Genomic DNA, 22,488 nt, shown 5'->3' on the forward strand with positions numbered 1-22,488 from the left:
AATTAATTAATTGTGTTAACGGAAATTTTCTTTCATTCTTTGTTGTTATTCTATGCAGTCAGATTGCGGAGTAATACTAGTCAGGGCCAACCGTTTACGAGACTTTGTAATCGGACAGACAGCTACTAAAAATTTAAAAGTATTTGCATTCATTATATAATTAAGCCCCCATGCAACATACGTGGCTCATGTTGTAAACACCGTCCTGAAGCATATTTTCAGCGAACAGCATTTGGAATACGATGTGCCACATGTATTAGCTACTCTTAACTCAGTTAGGGCTCTGGTTTCCCACGTAAAAAGATATCTTTTCAAGATTCTTAAAGCAGTGTGTTTCAACTCGTTGGAATAGTTAATCTGACATGCTTCACTCAGCACATTCTCATATTCAGTAAGTGAAGGGCGTTTTAGGTAACGAAGGCGTCTCTGATAAACTGCTAGATTAAGACCACCTTATAACCGGCCACCCTACGACATTTCTTAAGCCATTTTAGGAAGCCATATTTGATCTAGAGGGTGACGCGGAGCCAGTCTTACATTTAATTCTGCCACGGTTTTACGCTTCAAAAGCACATTGTACTACGTGGCATAACGGTGAAGAGGAGTGTAATTTTATTTCATCTGAATCTTGTAGCACCTCTTGTGAGGTTTGAATTTTGATATAAATGTATTTTCAGCACCTGAAACCTTTGAAGCAAATTGCCGGTGCTTTTCTAGAGTACAAAATGGATGTCATTTCGTTATATAAAATTGCTATGTTTGTGGTACCTAACCTGTAAGTACCGCATATTAAGGAAGCTAACCGACTATGAAAAAAGTGTGTTTACCAAGCAGATCGACAGGTATGTACTGGAGGTAAATTTCTAAGGTTATGTAGGTATTATTGTAATTATGTGCCGGATAACAAGAGGTAAGATCGCAACATTATTCTGACAATATTAATTTGAGAATATATTTAGTGCCCAATCACAACAGCCTAAAGCAAGTGCTGGAGATTACAAGAAGACGAGATTTGAGTATTGGGCGGAAGATTCTCCTCTTCTAGAAGATGAAGTCAGTACATACTTTCAAGAAAGCTATATGAGCAACAAAAATACTCTACACTGGTGGAAAAATAACTCCCAACATCTTCATCGGCTTTCTTGTGTGGCAGGAAAAATATTAAAATATACCTGCAACGAGGGCTTCGAGAGAGTCTTCAGTTGTGCAGGAAAAATAATTTTTGAACAACGATCACGCCTTCATGCGTAAAGACTTAACGCTCTCTTCGTAATCCACTCAAATTCTAGTCAGTACAGACATTAAGAATACAGTCAGCTATAATGCATCGGAATTATAAACCATAAACTACAATTAAGAAAACATGAGTTAAAATTTTGTGTTTAAGTCTACAGTTTTATTTGTGGTGCTTTATCAGAGAGGATTTCTGAGGTACAGAATTATCTGAATTACAAGATATTATACATGCAATCTATTTTGTTTTGAGATTAAACTTCTCGATTTTAATTCTCTCAAACGACACTTATTCAATTGTTTAATTTTGGTAAAGGATTTGCTTTGGTTAAAATAACTCGTGTAGTAGAACTGAAGGATATTTTATAAATATTTACATCTGTTCTAGAAAATAAAATATTCATTAGCAATCGATTAAGGCAATACAGAATACAATTTGCTTAAATAAACAATATTTAATGTGAATTTCCACATACATAACGGAGTGTAATTTCATAGCTGCGTTTGTGTATCAACGGGAGTCTCACTTTAGGGTTCGGAAGCTGAAGTCCTACCCATTGCCTAAAAATACTTATAAAAATAGCCTAAAACACTTGTATGAGGACCTAAAGCCTGGAAAATGGGGTGGAAAATCAAACCAAATTATTGTACAAAATTCAGGTGGTACGCAACGCAGTGTGAGGAAACGATAATACGAACGAAAAGCTTCTTCTTTCAGACATGTATTTTTTAGATTAACGTAGTATCAAAAACGAACTTCGTGTTCGCTAAAATGGATTTGGTGAATATGACCACGTAGAGTGAATTGAGGGAACCTTTAATACACGTCCTGGAAAAAGTAATTAGAATTGGTATAACTGGGTTCGTATTTGGGTGAGACACACTGAGGTTACAGGAAGTAGACTTCCAAAACCTTACGTTAGTTGGCGTAGCAATATAACAGTCATCTTTAGGTTCTTAGGTGCAGAGGATCTCGATTTTGAGAGATAGTTCTGTTTCTTACAGGAAACATATACTTGAGGTGAGCTATGGTGGTTCGGACTGAGTTTAGCCAGAACTAGTCGAAAGAAGGCGAAGTTGCAAATAAAGTCATTCATAGCTAAAATAAATAATCCAGAAAAATCCCAAAAAGCATAAAAAACCAGATAAAATCCAACATTTTCTGGCCTACAACGACCAAAATGTATACATATCACTGTGGGCCTCGTTTTGTAATACTCGAGTAGAAAAGGACTATCCATCAGTTTCCGAGTCCTAATTATAACACTACAATGAAGGCGTGCAGAACAAACCGCTACGTAGGGTAGCACAGCGGGAAGACGGGCAGGAAAACAAGACTCCTTTTCCCTGCTTGGGGCGGGCTAGCTTGGCTTGGTTGTGAGATAAAGCACCTGGTAATTCTGCTGGTATCGTGCGCCAGCTGTTTGGCCTGGGCATCAGCAAGCACGGGAGGATTATAAGCGGTATATGTGCATCCCTGTACGACGCGCTTCTGCGGTACAGAAGCTGGATGCGTCGGTTCACACAGGCCGGTAAGTCGTTGGATGCTAACGCTGAGATTTGATAGCAGAGAAACACATACCGTTGCGAACTACGGAAAGCAACTCTGCAGTTCGTACTAACGGTGTGGCGGTGATGCAGTGTGAAGTAACACAGTATTGGATGTTACCGAGAAGTAGATGTTGATTTCGTAGCTAAATAAAGGTATGCTACTGGTTATTGTTTTCGTTGTAATTGACAGTAAAACTGATTTTTTCTATTCTTGAATCTAGGTCCACTGACGTTCGCTAATGCGCAGGGCTGCAAAATAGTTTCAGTGTATCAGAAAGTTTCTGTTCTGTACAGTTAAAATGAATATACGATTTCATTTCCGAAATTCCGATTCCCAAGCAAAATGAGAAGTCAACCCTTCTAATGCAATGAAAACTTTAACTGCGAATGCCAAAGGCTTGATGAAATGTATACGAAAGAGAAATAGACACTTCAATAGACGCAGTGTGTCACGTTGGGACGGGTTTTGGAGCAGCAATGCGAAGCGTAGCTCCATTGTATACAATTAACTTATTGCGAATAATGTGCAGAAATAATGGCTGGCTGTTGGTCAGAATTTTTGAGCTGCGGAGCAATGCCATAACTTTATTCATAGAACTTTATCTACGAGTCAACAACGTAAATTTAATATACCTATTAAAATGCAAATGCATCTATTTATTGGCACACAAAGTTCACAGAAGAATGTTGCATCTCGCTGCATGAATTGCACCTAACTTGAAGAGCTTACAGACGTGTTGCTGGTTTAGCACAGATAGTGTCCTACTTCAAAACAGAGGAAAAGTGACTGGTCATATCATTAGCAACTGGTTGTTCTAAATCAGTTGCTCAATTTGTATGAAATAGTGAAGACATATTTAAGCAAAATTAACTTTTATTCGATCCCTTCACACCGCAATTTAATAGAAGGTGAGTCACCAACCACCCTTAATATATGAGGGCTGCTCCTTCGTGGTTAACACCACGTTTCCTCTCATATTTCCCCCCCCCCCCCCCCTTTAACAATTCATCCAATAAAAATTCAAGAGTTCATACACAGATGTACAACGCAATAATAATATCGCTTCTTTTTCTTTCCAATCACGCCCTAACATATTTTTTGGAAAAACAAAAGGCGGATCTTCTGTTGCTGAATGTCTCTCGATAAAAACCTTCGTATTACCCCAAAACTTCTAATTGCAGTCACTTCGTGAGACTATGTAGGAGGTAGTAATTCGTTTGCTCACAATGCCTAGAAGAAGAGGCATGGACATCACCTCTCAGCCCCTCTTTTATCAGAGTACCGCTTGGCCTCCATATTCTCAACATTCACGTATCTTCCAATCTTGGATATATGGCATCTGAATCTGTTATTTTGACGAGTAAGGTTACATCTAGATGTCCGCAGTCACGTCGCAGAGCCCTGCTAACTCTCGAAATCGCATCACACTGCCACACCAGTATTCCATTAGTTAGAAGACTCTCTACCTAGGAGTCTGACACTGTATATGTGATCACCACGATAGTCCAAATAGCAATGAAACGTGTGCTTCTTATAAAATCGATAAAATTAACCACAAAACCTGTATTTACATACGTCTTATTGACGAATTTCTCTCTTTCTTCGATGAGGAATCTACATTGCATAGGCAACTGTGAATGTTCTAGCAACTGTCAGCCGGGATGCGTCCACACCAGGCAAATTCAGTACACGTTCTATCTACTATTCGTTAATTCCATCTAGTAATGATCCCGTACCACGCAGATATACCAGAGAGGAAGGGCAAACAAGTATGGCGTATGGCCGTCTTATTTGATTTATTTTATATGGATTTGCTGTATCTTTGAAGTGTTGTGGGAATATATCACAGTGTTTACCCCTCCCATCCATGTGATGCAAACGCTGCTGTAAACACATTATTTGTCTCCATTTCTAAGTATTTAGAAGATACGACACGTTAAACAATATCGAAATGTTACTATTAATTCCTAGAGGGAATTGTGCTACAATATTTCTAAAAAACGAATCACTTTCGGTGCTTTGCAAACGCCATGTAGACACCTCAAGTTTGCCTGTAAAGTTTATTTTTTCTCTTTTTAAATATAGTGTGTGACTATACCAGTAGATGTAGCTTATATTAGTGTCTCCTAGTAATATCCGGATACTGCCGATCAGACTCCATAAGGTCCTGGAGTGTCCCATGTAATCTTCCGCTCGCTGATCCGGAATTAAAAAGTAGATTTAATTCTTGCTGCTGAGGTTTTCTTTGATGTTGCTTGTAAGGAAAGGCTAGTGAAACCAAGTCATCCTTCACTGACCGAAACAAAATTTGGCTGGATTTTGTCTGGTAGGAAACCTTCAGCTACATGCAACATGCCTCGTTCCACAGTGACCTCGTGCTTTGTTAGAGGTGACAATTCAAATTCCAAACTGCAAAGGTTTGGGGAATTAGAGGACCTGTCTACGGAAACGATGAGTAAGCAGGATAAAATATGTTAGGCTCATATGAAACTTTCTGGCAGATTGAAACTGTGTGCCGGACCGAGACTCGAACTCGGGACCTTTGCCTTTCGCGAGCAAGTGCTCTACCAACTGAGCTACCCAAGCACGTCTCACGCCCCGTCCCCACAGCTTTACTTCTGCCAGTACCTCGTCTCCTACCTTCCAAACTTTACAGAAGCTCTCCTGCGAACCTTGCACACGGCACACAGTTTTAATCTGCCAGGAAGTTTCATATCAGCGCACACTCCGCTGCAGAGTGAAAATCTCATTCTGGAAACTTCCCCTAGGCTGTGGCTAAGCCATGTCTCCGCAATATCCTTTCTTTCAAGAGTGCTAGTTCTGCAAGGTTCGCAGGAGAGCTTCTGTAAAGTTTGGAAGGTAGGAGACGAGGTACTGGCAGAAGTAAAGCTGTGGGGACGGGGCGTGAGTCGTGCTTGGGTAACTCAGTTCGTAGAGCACTTGCCCGCGAAAGGCAAAGGTCCCGAGTACGAGTCTTGGTCCGGCACACAGTTTTAATCTGCCAGGAAGTTTCATATCAGCGCACACTCCGCTGCAGAGTGAAAATCTCATTATGTGAGGCTCACTTTCAGCACCACGAGGCACGAGACGAAGAAGGGAGATTTGTGGTTCGACTACCTGTGAAACCTGACTGAAAACCTTTAGGTGAATCATGACAACAATCCTCACGGAGAATGGCGCGTCTTGAGAGGAGATTTAAAAGGCAACCGAATCTGCAGAAGAAATACGCTGCACTCATGAATGAATATGTCTAACTGGGACACGTGGAGATCTCTAATTCTCAAGGTACTGTTGGTCCAAAGGGTTACCTTCCACATCACGCTGTCTTCAAAGAATGCAGCTCCACTACTAAGTTGAGGGCAGTATTTGATGGCTCTGCTGCCACTTCCAATGGAGCATCTCTCAATGATATCCTGATGGTTGGTCCCACTGTCCAGCCAGATTTATTTCCCATTATTATAAAATTTCGCTCCTTTCATGTGGCTCTGTCAGCTGACATAGCAAAAATGTATCGCCAAGTCTCTCTCCATCCTGATGAGAGGAACTTCCAGAGAATTCTGTGGCGGAGATCACTGTCTTAACTGATGCAAGAATATAGACTGTGTACGCTCACTTAACGGGACCGCTCGTGCTGCCTTTGTTGCTACCAGCTGTCTTCAACAGTTGGCTTCGGAAAATCAAAACGGGTTTCCAATGGCATCACAAGCGTCGATGTCTAACTTTTATGTGGACGACTTCTTACGTGGATCAGCTACAGAAGCTGAAGCTCAGGAACTTCAATTCAGCTGACTCAGTTACTTGCTTCTGGGGGTTTCCACTGAGGAAATGGTGTTCCAATAGTCACAAGGTCATGGTAAAAATCCCAGTGCAGGAGAGAGAAACGTCTTTGCCTTGTCATCTTACTGTGAACAAGCCGTAAAAACGTTAGGGGTATTATGGCATCCTGGCTCTGAAATATTCCAATGCCATGTGCAGCTGAAGAGTCATCGGCTCTCAAACATTACCAAGTGCAATGTCCTGCCTACAGTAGCATCAATCTATGACCCGCTGGGGCTTCTAGGTCCATCAGTCATAAGATGTAAATTGTTCTTGCAGCGCTTGTGGCAACCAAGCCTTGACTGGGATGAAATTCTTCCATCCAACCTCACTAAGGAATGGAATGCTGTTTGTGTGCAACTGCCTTCCCTAAATTATATTTTGATTAGCAGGAAGATCGTTCCGTGACCCCAGTATGTTAAATTAGAAAATCATAGTTTTTGTGATACTTCACAGTTGGCATATGGTGCGTGTGTATACGTCAGATGTGTTCTTCCCAATAACAGTGTGTTGGTCTCATTGGCTACAGCCAGAACTCGGGTTGCCCCTGTAAAACGACAGTCTCTTCCACGACTGGAATTGTGTGGTGCTCTGCTTCTTGCTCGACTCATTCACAAGGTGGCCAATGTCTTAAACATCATAGATAGTGGGAACACTGAAAGGGTCCTGTAGCCACCTTTCATTAGTCTGGTAGCCTACTTTTACTAGCATTTCTCTTTCTTTTCCTTTTTCTTTTATTACTGATTGAATGAATGTGGTTGTGTGTCACGTTGCTAGATGATGTCGTACTCTGCTGCGGAAAGTCTGTGATAGTTGCACAGATTCAGCAGCAGTTGTACAGAATAGCCAAATCTCATAGTGGTCATGTAGGCGAAGAGCTTTGTGCTACTTGTGAGAAATCTACCTGCGTTAACCCGTCGGCACACGGACCGTGCATCCGAACGTTGAGCGTTGACGTGCCGAGTTTCTGGCGTCATAGCGTGGAATAGCTTCTTCGGGAGTCTTTCCGGACGTGTAGAGCAATATCTAGCATGTCAGATATTCTGAGCGTGCGTCTGAGCGTTGACCAATGAGATGGCACAACGCCACCTACGTCATATGCACGCCATCTCCCTTCAGCACAAAGATGTGAGGCGCCATATTGGCATTCATTTCAAGCCTATACGTATATATGCCGTTTCTGAGCAACAGCAAATTGAGAATCATTGGAAAACCCATTGTTGACTGTGTAATCCGTTGCAATAAAATAATGAGAAACATCATATTCGTGGCAAAAGCATTATTTAACTTGCGTATTATAAGAGTATGCTGTTTGAAGGCAGCAATACACTGAGTATACACCCAAAACGCATTGTTCTTGGTACAATTTGTTATAATTAAATTTCAGTTAGTAACATAGCTACGATTAAAGCTTTCACATTCGCGTTTTTATTAGGTTCTGTTCCTTTATTATTAATTTAATATAAGTATATACTATAATTTTTGATGTTATGTAAACGTAAGCTCAACTTTCTTTGGGTGTTCGATTGGCTTGATCTACAGGACATCTTGCGCTACTTGTGTAAAGCTATTTTGCTCCTTTTTCTTTTACGCTTCATAATTCACGTGTTGCAAAGATTCTGCTACTGGGCAGGGACACTGATCAAGTAAGACTGACCTAGGGGTTTTACTAAAATGTGGGAATGATGAAATATTGTTGATCTTATGTGAAGAAGTACTGCAAATTTATATCGCACTGTTTGCAAGGAACTTTTATAAACCTCTGTCCTTATTGATTGAACATGGTACTTTCCTTTTCGTGGGCAATGGAGGAAATGTGCGTTTTAATAGAGCTGACGTGGGAATTTCACGCGTGCCCGTTTAGTAAACAGTGTAATTTACGGACAAGGAACTTCCGGAAACTGACGCCGGAGTGCGTTGCGATCGCGTGTACCACGTTTGGGCCCATGTACCGTATGCACGAGTCGCATCGTTTCTGAGCGTTCAGCAGCACGTTGAACTTAGCACGCTCAATGTTGACTTTCGACAGCGCGGTCAGCAATGTAACGCATTGTGTCATGTCATGCAATATGATACACGATGACGAAATAAATTTCGGGTGAACAACATGGTGTGAGTGTACAAAAGACACAATATTTCGGCAATCGACCTTGTTGCCATCATCAGGTGTGTTGATGAAGACCGATGCCGTGAACACCAACGGCACACGAGATTGCAACAGCCTAATAGGTCTGCGATCGCCGAGCATTGCTTGTCAGAACTTCACGGCATGGATTATGACGAGACCAAGGTCCTAACTCAGACTTCGAAATATTGGGTCTGTATCATCATGGAAGCTATAGAGATCAGAGTAAGAAAACCTGAACTGAATCGTGATAGCGGCTATTCCCTTAACCAAGCTTGAGTACCAGCCATTACCCAGATTAAGGAGAAGATAGAAATATCCCAGAATGTACTGACTTCGAGGGTAGAGGGTGGAATCTCCGAAGGGCCGCCGGAAAACCTCTCTGGGCGCGGACCTACGAGGGAACACCGAGACTCTGGGCCACAAGCCGGGAGTCGAACCAAGACGTGGATGGCCGAGAGAGCGCTCGAGGGAGGGGAGGGGGAATCTGGTATATACCTCACGCCTGCCGTCCCTTGGCAGTGCATCAGCACACCTGATGATGGCAACAAGGTCGATTGCAGAAATATTGTGTCCTTTGTACACTCGCACCAGGCTTTCACCAGAGACTTATTTCGTCATGAAACACGCCTGGATAAACTGAAGAGCCACATGATACATGATGTCATCTATAACATGACACATGCAATTGTGGCATCTTTACTATGGGTGGCGAATCTTCCCGATTTTATGCACGGGATCAGGATCCTGGAGCTGTAAATTGCAAGATGCATGTGTGGCAACACCATTCAGCTAAGAGGCTCACTACACTAAGGAGGTGGATGAACTCGTTAAAAAAGCACGAGTGTAGCAGGACGTTTTGATTTAAATGTCTTCGAAGCTGCTAGTTAAGTTGAATAGCTATTTCCCATCATTTACATCTTTGCTTCTGCCCCGGACATATTCGCCTTTTCTGTGTGTGATCGAAGCATTTTTCATTCTGGTTCCCAACCTTTTATTCTAACATAATTTTGACATTAAACTATCATAGCCTAGCAACCGATGCAGATTTTTGTTGACTCGGGCAACGACTAACTCGTTATAAGTCTCTTTAGTGTCTTTCGAACCATGTTGCTTGTATCGTGGCAACGGGTAAAGCTTTCACAAAACGAGAGGACGACCATTAATTACATGTTTTTGTCTATCTTCTTACAAAATATGAACCGATTCACACGATAATATTGTCTTGGAACTCTTCCATTTTGTCCGTGTTTGCATAGAAAAACCGTAATATCAGAAATTGAGCTCGCCTTGATGCAAAAAACCTTGTTATTCGTTTATTTCTTTACTATCCCTCTCGAGACACACGCGAACACCAAAAGTTTTGTTTTTCTGTGTAAAAAGCTGCCACATACCATCCAAAGAACATGACATGATGTTCGCTAAGTAAAAATACGGCAATAGAAAAAAAAGAGCACAGAAAATATGTCATAAACAGCGCCAATAATTGCTTAAAACATGCTGTAACATACAATAAATAAGATTAAAAAAAACACTAATAATGGTGATATTTGTCGCCGAAACTAGTTTGGCATAATAAAGAAATAAACAAATAACAAGGTGTTTTGCATCAAGGCTGACGCAATTTCTGATATTACTATTCACACGAGTATTAAACACAAAGGTGGCGCGAGAAAAAACCCAATGAAATGCCTTTTTTTGGCACGTGAAGCCCGAATGAAACAGTATTTTTGAAAACGAGATTCCAGTTTTATCCTAAGTATGCAGTTTTTATTTATTTGACTAATTTTGAACCGTTTCCACACATTCAGTTCACGTAAGTAGTTGTACGTGCTACATTTAGCTCGACCTTCAACCATCGCATCTTGACAACAGACGCAGATAACTGAATAAAATAATTCCGTTTGGCTCTCTTCTTTTATTTACCTTCGTGCTAAGTCTGAACCGAATCGTAAGAGTTTGGAGTATAGGAGTGGCGCGCTTCAAAACCTCCCACAAAAATGTTGTTTTCTCCTTATTCTTTGCACGTAAAATCCAAACGAAGCAAAATTTTTTGTAGCGGTTAAAACTTATCTTAGCCCAAGGTCCGATACACCGGTAGCTGTATACTTCTGGTATACTTCCTACTCATATGAGTAGGCATCGATACTTTGATGGCATGGGAACATCCCTAGTCTCCACAGACTTATTAAAGCGCTGTGCCTAGTGACGTCACCTGCTGAAGAAGTAGATCTTAGTATCGTTAACTTCGCTCCAACCCATTCTTCTGCAGAGATGATTTTTATGCATATAAAACCTGTTACTTCCACTAGATTATAATCGAACGTGTACCGCCAGTGAAATAATAGACTACTAAGCAAATGCAGCACGCCTGTAATTTATGAAGTGCGACAGGCAATTTCAACAAAATAGCTCAGACAAAGTACGTTCCAAGAGCAAGTCGCTGATTGCAGTAGACTCGAAATATCCCGAAGCGGGAAATAAACAGAACTTTACTCCCATTTGGTCCACGAAACTATTAGCCATACTCAAATGAAAATATATGGTGCCAGAAATCTTCAAGTCTCCAACATCTGCGGTGTGTATATGCAGACTGAAGCGATGAATGGAAATTTGTACCAAGTCTGGGATTCGAGCCCGGGACCCCTGCTCACTAGGCAGATGCAATAAGCAGTACGCCACCCTATCTATGCATCTTCGAATTATCTGAAACATCTGCAAGCCATATCGATGTGTCTTTATATGGAGAATCAAACGCCGTTTCTGTTTTTTCCTAACCTTGCCATTCTACGTCCCAAGTTTCTGACTTGAACTTCCTAAATATACGCTGAAGGAAGATATGAGCTGTATGGCTACCTTTAAGCTACCTGGTTGAACTGACAACTTCATTTGGCTAACAGATCAAATACCATCAGTCGGTAGATAGAAATCGGACAGGATCGTTTATTCAAATAAAGAAAATTCTCATTGAGACACAGTTCCTAACACACAGTGCACTACACAAGTACGTAAACTTCTCTCATATAGCTTAGTATGATGCCCTGTACGGTAGCAACCAAGTCTCAATAAACTGTTTTAGTAAACTAAAAAGTGTTGTTTTAGATCTGTGTGGCCAAAAGATGATTATTTACTGAAACTAACTAACAGCTTAATGTCGAATTCAGGTTAACGTTAATTATCGGTATCAAAACTGTGGAATATACCCTGCCATTTCTTGTAGAACTTTCACCCTATGATTACTAAATTTCTAAACGTAGTGCTCCCGTAAAATTCTTTAGTCGAAAAAGCACAAACATATTCATTACAGGATTGCAGATGTTATCCATTTTTGATGATTACTGCTCTTTAAAGCAACAGGTAGATACTAGTACACTATGGGAGGTGGATGCAAAAATACAGTAGGAATTGCGTGCTCAATCACATCTTAAATGGTGCATCTTCTACACGGCCGTTGACAGCACATACTCCGCTGTACCCTGGGTCACTTCCTCTGTTCCTCTGCGCTAGAGGGCAGTTGCCTTGTTTTGACAGGAAACTCAGTATTCCGTCACATGACTGCCCGTCGTCGAATCATCGTAGCCCGGACACGCCCAGTTTGCACGCCATATAAAGGCACACACGGAAACATTTTTCTGCAGTTGCGTCTTAGTGCACAGTTACGCTGTAAGTATTACTTCCGATGTAACGTAATGTCTTAGTTTTATTACGATGAACTCTTGTGATGGAGTGTATAGGTTAGTACTTGAAATGCTAAGGTGACTTAAGAAATCGGATTAGTGGTATTTTGGGTTGAAAGTGCGTAAAATGATGGAAGTGGGGCTATATTTTACTGTAAGCCTAATGCAGCTATAACAAAAAGTTACTGAAAGCGTTCACTAGTTGTTAATCGTGAGAATGTGTGCTATGATGATGATTTATAGTATGAAGACAACGAATTTTTCACAGGCACCGCTTTAAAAATTCGTGACTCGCACGACCAAGTCTTGACGAAATGACTGACAAACGAATAAAACAACGTTGAGTGGAAGAACAAATGGCTTTGTTTCGCACTGAGACGCCATCTCGATCTTGTTTACGCTTCGTATTAGTAGAAAATGAGATTTTACCAAAAACCTGAAACGCAGATGGAAAACTAGTAAAGAGGAATAAGTTAGTTATTTCTCTAACTGAAAGAATAACCTAGTTAACCAGGTACACATTGAGTGTGACTTGTGTATTGAATCATAGTACTAAAATATAGGAAACTTTGTCAGACAGGACAACGGCCTTCAGCCACAAATCGTTTTCTTTTCTTTTTGGAATCGTTTCGTTTATTTTTAGTTGTAGACGTACGGTTCTGGAGTATATTTAAGTACAAATACATAATTCAAACATGGTGTGCCTTCGGCGGGTAATGCTTTTGCTATTAAGGGACTGATCAAAACCCGCCTTCAAGGCTTTGCATGGCTAAAATTCAACTCGCTTTCTGGGACAGGGTCCATGGTACATAACTTCCTAAATCCGTAATTGGTGGAACACAACATTTACGCCCACAAACCATGAGGCTGCAAAGCTCATACGCAGAATGTAATAGATTCTTAACCATTTCTTACGCTGACTTGTTTGTTTTTCTAGGTGATTACCGGCAACCATGGATCTGCTTCCCCTGCAGTTTACCGCGCCTACTGTGGTAAGGCACCGTGACTTTAACAATACAGAATATTTAATTTTCACTTAAAATACTATGCCACAGAAGATTAACATCGGTTATTTATTGATTGAATTTGTTTCCACAACATTCCGTTGTGGATAATTCAATTTAGCAGCTCCACGTGTGTTGGATGGCTTAACGTTGTGTAATACTGACGTACTAGTCAAAAATGATAGTGTAGAATCTAGAGCTCGTGTCTAGACAACCTAAACGGCCATTTAACTGCTGTTCAGATGTTCAGGTGTTACATGCTTATCGAGCCGCCTGCAACACGTTGTTGGTGTGGTACTGTCTTAGGTAGTTCACTGCTTCATACAAACATTTCATAATAGATGTAACGTAGAAATAGGCGACGGTAAAGATTGTGTTGAATCTGACTTGAATTTCTTAAATGTTTGTTTATGGACCTCAGTCATTAGGTTCGGACCGAATAATCAGTATTAGCTTTGCCGACGCATTTTGAGTTTTACTTTTCAGTGGCTGTGTAGAACATACGACCTCTGATTTCTTAATAAATGCAGGCGAAACGTCTGATCGAACAAATACCACCTTCGTTCAGTTGCAGGCGGTTCGAATATAACAATATTTAATGTATTTAAATTGTTGTTTGCAAATAGTGATATAAGAAAAATGTTGGCAGATTCCTTCAACTGACCTCACACGTCCTGTACCGTCTGTCACACTAACAGCGCATGGCAGTATCAGCAGAATAAAGGTAAACCAACGTACCGTATTTCCTTCAAGTGGTAAAATGTTTCTTCGATCACATATTAGGAGTTTCATGTAATTAGCTGCCTCTTAAGAAGTGTAGATACTAAATGGACTCGCTATTCGGCTTCTGAGCCACTTACTGTACCCTTAAAACAAATAGGAAAAAGGTTAAAGCACCGCTGTAGCGAAATGTCTCCTTCGAGACAATACTTAAATTGTGGCATATCTGGCGACATTTTTTTTATTAGTAATAACTTGAATTTTTCTTACAGGGTCTTACCACTCAGAATACAGCTTCCATTCTCAAGGAGCTGCTATCATGTTTACCCCAGTTCTATTCAAATGTTGCCTGTTCAAACCTCATCACTGTAGCCTCTCACTAACCTTCAAAATGAGAACCCTCCTGTATCGAAATGAAATGCGGGCAAGTGTGTGAATTTTCCAACTTTACAACTGCACAGTAAAAGAGAGATGGCGATAGCTGTCTGTTTGCTGCTGCGATGAATGAGCCGTACCTTAATCTGCTTGAAGCACAAACCCAATAATTTCCATCGCCGCTTGCCCGTAATCGCCTTGTATTCGGGCACAGTAAATTACTGTTTCCGAATGTCTTCATAGAAAATGACTCCCAGGAGCTAAGCACGAAACTTTGTCTGCCCACTAAAGACAGAGCAACAGTATTAACCCTGTTACCTACGTATTTTCTTGGCTGATTCTTCCACAAAACATTTGCTACGTCTTTATAGACAAGGTAGTACTAAGCTTTCCTACTTCTGCAAATAACCTGAATTTGAGGCCCTGTTAACCTCCAAATGTTTAAACGAATGTCTAATCGTGATAGGCTCGAAATACAGTTGCATATTCGTGTTTCAGGTAACAGAGGCGCCACTGCAGAAAGATATTTGCGACGACCACGTCGAAGTGGAAGTCCATTACTGTGGCCTGAACTTCACAGACCACTACTTGCGCTTGGGTATAATAAGGAACAGACTCTTCCCGGTTATCATGGGCAGTGAATGTTCCGGCATCGTAACACGCGTGGGCAAAGCAGTCACCGATCTGCAGGTAAGACACGTTTTCTCCAGCACTTCTTTAGTTTTCCGGAATAAAGCTAATGTTCTGATGCTTTGTTACAGGCGGGCCAGAAAGTGCTCTGTCTGCAAATGCAAGGTGGTCTGTTTAGGCATGTTGTCCACGTCCAACGCAAGTACTGCTTTCTGCTGCCGGAAGATATTGGCCTAAAAGATGCCGTCAGTCTTGGTCTAAACTTCGTTGTGGCCCACTTCTGCCTGTATAAATTCGGGTCCCTTGCGAACGCGGAGAAAGTGTTCATGCAGTCGGTCGCAGGTAAACTTTAATTACGGGATGCAATTTTCACTAGGCTCTTTCTCATTTACTACTGTAAATTTTTTTTATTCCAGTTTAGATGCCGTAATCATAAGGTGACAAGCGTATTAAACTTTCATATAGCATTTGTGTTGGTGTCGTAGTTGATCGTACAAACCCCTGCCGTAGCGTAACAGTGGAACGATAGTATCGTATGACGTCGAGGATAAGCTAAATGGGATAGAGGGGATTCAAGCATTCTTTTTAGTTTTTTCTCGTTAACATCAGACAACTGGACCAGCGACCACGCTAAAACTGGCAGGGCACAAAATAAAATTATATGCGAATTTGACGTGTTGTCGAACATTACGTTCGCCTACCACGAAAATTTTCATTCCATCATAACAGGTAGCGTAATCTACCACCTGTCATTACCAAAGATTGCAGCAGTCATTAGTCAGGACTCCAGTGGGGACGGCTGCGACAATTGAAGGATACAGGCTGGTACTGTGGAAGTGTTAGTTGAGAATTAGGTGTTGGGGAAAGTATAGATCCGCCCGACAAACTACGAAAATTGAACTTTATGTATACCCTTTAGAACAGGAATAGGAATATCAAATGGAGACCGTGTATATGGTGTAATGATCGTTGTGGTAAATTAGATTGAGACTGTGGAAATTAATTTAAGACATTTAAGTAGCAAATTTGGCATTAGGTTAAGTCCTTTGGACAAGCTGCACGAGTACCCTGTAAGTTAATTGCTTAAAATTGAGTGCGGTTCACTTCGAATTTTTAACGATTTTAGATAATTAGCGTCCACCCATGGTCGCAGTATTAAGCAAAAATTTGTAAGAGCTTTTTCTAAGTATTCATGAGCTGATCTTAACGGTATTCTTCGATGAAGTACAACTAGGTACTCTAGATGCAGACGACTGCGTTAATGTGTGTTCGTAGAATTTATAATTCATACAACTTAAATGGCTGTGTTTAGAAATTGTCTCAAACGCTGCTGACATGGGGTTTAACATTCATGACATAAGCTTAGAGGACTGTGACATGGTGAACTGTAATACATTGCTTTAAAATCCAAAAAGCAGATATAAAGGACTCTTAATTGTGCAGCATTAAACTCACATATCAGCTTTACGCTTTCGGTGTAGAGTATTTGAATGTAAATAGCATTAAATACAAGTAAAAAATCCTCAACCAGCTGCAAAACAGAATTAGAACCTCTGGTATTAGTTTTTGTGGCCAGGTCTGGCAAACTCGGAATCTGTTGCTTAATACTTACTTGTACTACTTCAGCTCACTGGCTCTGAAGTCAGTTTTTAGTATCTTCGTTACTTCAGTATAAATTCCCCTCTCATTTCAGGTGGTGTAGGCACGGCACTCGTCCAGCTTGCTCAGACAGTGGACAATGTCGAAGTTGTAGGAACAGCTTCTGAATCAAAGCACGAAAAGCTCCGTTCTCTTGGCGTGAAGCGGGTATTCCGTCATGATGAAAACTATGAAAATGAAATATTGCAAGACTACCCTGAAGGTGTTGATATCGTGGTAAACACCGATGGTGGAAGCGATCTTGAGAAGTGCCTAAAAATTCTACAGCCTGTCGGAAAGTTGGTACTGCTAGGTAAGTAAAAAGAAACATTGCAGTAACAATCGTGTTGCCTCTTGCTACGCTTAGAAGCTACTCTATGAACAGTAGGGTAGTTATTATACCCTGTCTGAATATAATAGCTCACATGCCAGAACGGTTTCCTTAATCTCCTGGTTTGGTGCAGATCCGTTATAAAACAATTTAGTGTTTACAGTATCGGCTAAATACTTCCATGAATTAGTCTTAATCTCACAAATAGTACAACGTTACTAGTCATTATCTCTGAGACAGGTGAACTGGCATTGGTATGACACAATGCATCGCGTAACGTTGGCTGTGCTGTGATAACGATAAAGGGCTATCAATACAGGCAAAGAGCAGCTGAAATTCCATAACATAGGACGGAATCTAAGGGGATACAGTTCCTCTTTAGACTAGTTTCATCATATCTTATCTCTGCATAACCTACGTCAAATATCTGTTAGCATTATAGTCTTGACATGCGCTTATTTTAATTCCGTCACTTAGGGCACCTGGTGAACTAATCTTAGATGCCGTAGCCGATATCTCCTTAACATTAGTTTTCTACTGGTAAGAGTTTTTGCAATCGGCTACTTTCTCATCTAAACAGATGCTTAATGTCTCTTGTCCCATTAATTGTAAACGTTCTTAGATTTCAAATGCATAAAATTTCTACTTCAATTTACGAAGCCGCGTTTTACTTGCATACTAACATCAACACCCCAATGATAAAGGGGTTCCTTAACGGTACAGTTACATAAAATTTCTGATTTTAAGTAGATTGATATTCCTGTCATAAACATAATGTATCGGTCCAGGACGAAATCAAATTAAGTTACAACCCATCGTTTCAGAATGACGTAACTTTCGTGAAAATTGAAAGACCAGTGAGTGGTTAAATTACATCCACTCGGATGTGTCCATATTTACGTAAGCGAAGACCCACAGACTCAATCTGCGACAAGGGAAACTTGTCTAAAGATGATTCATTTAAGAGCCGTCACACTACATCGGATTTGAAATCCTGTACTGCTGAACAGGGCACTTATCAACTTGTAAAATAGTGAGACTTTATTAGGAAATTCATCTATGACAACATAGCCTACAAACTCGTGTAGAAAATGCTGTGAACTCTAGTATTACGACTGTTGTGCTTAACGCCAAAGAGCTTCAAAAGTGTAACGATGGTAACGTAACCTCCACGGAGCATGTGATGACATGCAATACTCTGATATTGTTCAAGTGTCAGCAAAAGCACGAGATCTTCAGTAACTTCCATTACAAAATGATCATAGGTCGAAACTGTAATAGAGAATTTGAAGTCGAAAGTAACAACGGCGTAGTCTAACCAGAGTAGAAAACGGTGGTCCAATAAACGTGGAAAGAGGTGTTAACCTTCCTCAACCTGTTACAAATTCGGTAAGTACGTGATAGATGTTGCTGTTATGTACGCCGGCATTCGTTTCAGCTCAGTGCAGCAATAACTTCCTGGAGCCACTGTGCAGAAAGTGTGGCACCCCCTCCCCCAGTCCCAAATTGGGGAAGAGTTCTGGTACCGTCAAATTAGGGCGGTGCCGGTGTCCTCATGCCTCAGTCCAGGACGAGGCTGTCATATTTAGCGTGACACGTAGAAGCCTTTTGTCAAGAAAAATGTATTGATTCACTGGCAAATTCGTTCCTCTGGCCTGATTCTCGAAAAATATATTCTGGCTCTGAGATACATGTTTGTAGGATCTGTTGTATTTTGACGAGTTCAAAGTTACTGTACAGTCGATAAAAAACCATTACTTCAGAGACAAAATTAGCGAATAGATATTAATCATTCGTTGGTTAAACAGGTTAAGTTGAACTAGGTATTAAAGAGACATCTACAGTACATTAAGCTAACCGTGTTAACGTGTGTGACTGAGGTTACTACACTTACCACGTTGTTGTCCTAGGCACGAATCATTCGTGGGCAGAAAGATTGTTGGTAAGTCTGTGGGAGCTCCACTTCGTAACTTTACATTTAGTTTTCAGCGAGATACACGTAGGAGGAAGGAGCATACTTGTTGACTCCTAACAACGTTCGCCCTTGGAATTTGAACAATAAGCATCTTGCAGCGTCTGCCATGGGAATTGAGAATCTGATGGCTTTTGTTTTACATGAACCTGCAGAGAAACGCACTACTTTCCTTTGGATATTTCTTCTACTAGTCGTATCAGGTACGTGCCAGACTGGTCTAACTAGGGCCTTGTAAACACAATTAACTTCAATCAGAACCGTTCAAGCGTTAGTATTTTCGGAGATAACGTCTTTGGTACTAAAATTTCTGAAAGAGAACTCTGCAACCCTTTCCTCAAAGACTCGTTAATCCTTGGAGTACCAGTGGTTTCCACCTGTTCACCATTTTTAAATACCAGTGCCTTGAGTGTCACAGCCGATGCTGTTGACACGTCTAGGGATACGAGGTGCGAACTGCATCGTAGCAGTCACAGCGTTCAAAGCACCAAACGGCGCGAAGATTCTGCTATGTGACAAAGATCCTGTCTTTTTTATAGTGATCATACTGATACACTAAAAGGGAGTATCATACAGTTCTGATAAAACATTAAACAGATTTTAGATCCATTTTTGCTTATTCAGGATTATGATCAGTTAACAGCATCATGTTCATGGCCGCAAAGAGACGTGGAATTGTCTAGGCAAAATGCAAATTTCCTTTGAAATACGTAAAGCAAAATACTGGATCACCGACAGCTGTCAGTGGTTAACACTGTTTGCCTTCGACAATTTCTTCTTCTTTGCGATGTTACTGATGCCAAGTTACTTTGTGAGAATTTTCTGTATTGTTGGGACTCGAAGGCTAAAAGAAAAATGGAGCAAAACTCTAAACATTCTGCGTGGTGCCTGTTTGTTCTACATCGTGTCTCCCTACCACTTTCGCGCAACGACGCTCTGAGCGTGTTTTTTAGGGAATTGACTAGTTTGAACCTGGGACCTGTTGCTGGTAAGGAGACGCCAGACCACACATGACATGTAGAATTCAGAAGAGTTCAGTGAGACTAGCGATGATATAATCAAATACTTAATGATTTCAGCGTCAGCTCCACTGCACTCCCTGTAAAAGAATCTTAATACTAACTAAATTTAGTGGAAGGGGCTCAAGGCTTTCCTATTTTTAGTTAGCTGGTAAAATAACGTCGAAAAAGCAGTTAAGGTTACCATTGGAAATTTTATTCTACTCACAAAACATTGTTTATAAATTGCACTATTGATAAAAGGAAATGTATTAAAACAAGATGGTAAAAACGAACTGCGTTCAACAAAAATGTGAACGAATATTCCCTGAATGGGTTTCAGTTCTACAATGGATCGAAGGATGACCTATGCCATATCACATCTATACTCTAGGTTTAAATTAAGTTTCACAAAAGAGAGAACTATCAAAACGGTCTACAGTGATCATCAATTATCTTTAATTACTTATCTAACTTGTTGTAAATTAGTAGCTGATGTGGCTTCTCAATAACTATATAACAGAAAAATCATCGCGTTTCAGGTTTTTACTTAAAGTGGCAAATGAACACCATGAGCTTTGACTATCGACACTAGTATTACGCAAAAAGGGGGTGCAACAGATGAGACTCCGGCAGTTCTGAGTGAAGCCTTATGCGCTCAAAAATGCGGAATCGCGTGCGTTCATTACCTTGTCGGTGTTCGTCAGGGAGTGGCGTACAGCACAGCTCGGCTCCGCTCACCTCGCCGTCTCGGAAGCAACTCTCCCCTAACTTCTCCTTACTACAATTTTCCGAAGTTGGGTTTTAAACCATCTGGCTGTGTTTTCATCTGACTAGTCAGGGTCTCAATGTTAACCTTAAGCTCCGCCTACAAAAAATTGTCTATCCAATGAGAAACGTTATACTTTTCGTGGCGGGGCAATGTTTTTAAAGTTCGCAACCTAACAGACGCGAAAAAGTCTCACGCTAAAAACTTGGGGGTGGTGTGGTCGTAGCGGTTATCTGGCGACGTGGGTGTCCGTCCCTTATCGTAGGGTCTTCCAGCTTAACACGGTTCTGCTCTCGGCTTCTGTTCTCGTTTCTCCCCTCGGAACTGCTTCTGTCTCATGGTGGGAAGGTATGACATGCATTTAGGCATTCTTGTGTTAGTCTATGGTATTCAGTTTGCTCACTCGTTACTTGTATTACTTTGGTTAATTTAATGTCGCGATTTATTCGGAGCTATGTGACATACTATTGGATTTGCTTATCATGTCAGGGTTTTCATGGAAGGTGTTGGATTTGCCTGACACTTTACAAAACAAACAGCATTTCCACGAATCCGGACGGTAAAATAGTTTGGAGCATTAAATGAAATCTTTGAATAAGACTATACTGGACAGGTTGTTCTCTCAGTACTGAGCGATAACACCAAACGAAATGAACTGTTGGTCTTCCTTTCATCCGTAGTGTTATTTCATGCATTACTGCTTCCGTTGCTGCGTCCACTTGTTTGGAACTAGTTGTTTATAGCCCTGTGTCAGTTTCCTGCTTCATCTCCTTCCTCATATATTGAAAGCGTACAATGTTACTTAAAAATTAGTGGTAGTTAGGCTGCAAGCATTCATGCTGTATGCTTTTCTGACAGTTTGTTAATGACATTTTTTCAGGGTCGAACAGCACAGCTACATACTCAAAATATACATCATGGGGGTTAATGCGACCTAAATGGGATAGCGGATCGGTGTCGTCTACGGATGTAGTTAGTAAAAACTACTGCATAGCAGGAGTGAACATTGGCATATGGTTAGACCTTCATCCGGAGGCAGTGCAGCGATCTCTAAATGAAATATTTAAGCTGTATTCCAGTGCCAAAATACAGCCCTGTATTCACGCTGTTCTGCCCTTCGAAAATGTGAGTACACTGCGCCAAGTATTTATAAACTTCATAGGAAAGAGGTCTCCTCTGTAACCTTTGGATACTTGCAGGTGGCTGAAGGCATAACGCAACTATGCAGCCGTGAGAATTTCGGGAAAGTGATTCTGGAGGTCAAGCAGAAGGCAGCGGAGACACCAGCTGTGGAAGTTCAAACTGCGGTAGAGCCACAGCCAACAGCAGTGGAGGAGGCAAAAGAAGCTGACCCAGAAGTGCAGAAGGAAGACTCCATGTCTCCTGCGGAACCAACGGTGGTGGAACCCCCTCATGTGGAACAAGCAGAAGAGACTGTCGCAGAGGGTACGACTGATGTCAGCGCTCCTTGATAAGGCGCTGCTGGGAATTTCAGGCTATATGGTGCCGTCAGTACAAATACTTTAGCTAAAATTTTATGGTTTTAATGGCTCTCCGTGGTAAAACTTTTAACAGTAGCAATTGCAAATTATCTGGTGCTGTAAACTTATAAAGCCAAATGGCACTTTTAATGGTATTTAATAATAAA

The 22,488-nt window shown here is 41.0% G+C and overlaps 1 protein-coding gene across 1 annotated transcript; it reads left to right on the forward strand.

Moving 5' to 3' along the window:
- Positions 1 to 13,346: 13,346 nt before the first annotated feature.
- Positions 13,347 to 21,778, forward strand: LOC124613720 (synaptic vesicle membrane protein VAT-1 homolog). Its single transcript, XM_047142439.1, has 6 exons — positions 13,347 to 13,395; positions 14,057 to 14,131; positions 15,001 to 15,192; positions 15,264 to 15,474; positions 16,826 to 17,069; positions 21,721 to 21,778. Exons 1-6 carry the CDS (start codon positions 13,357 to 13,359, stop codon positions 21,776 to 21,778), a joined length of 819 nt encoding a protein of 272 aa, XP_046998395.1. The 5' UTR covers positions 13,347 to 13,356.
- Positions 21,779 to 22,488: the final 710 nt, after the last annotated feature.

This window comes from Schistocerca americana, chromosome 4, assembly GCF_021461395.2.
Source record: "Schistocerca americana isolate TAMUIC-IGC-003095 chromosome 4, iqSchAmer2.1, whole genome shotgun sequence".
Taxonomy (NCBI): Eukaryota; Metazoa; Arthropoda; class Insecta; order Orthoptera; family Acrididae; genus Schistocerca; species Schistocerca americana.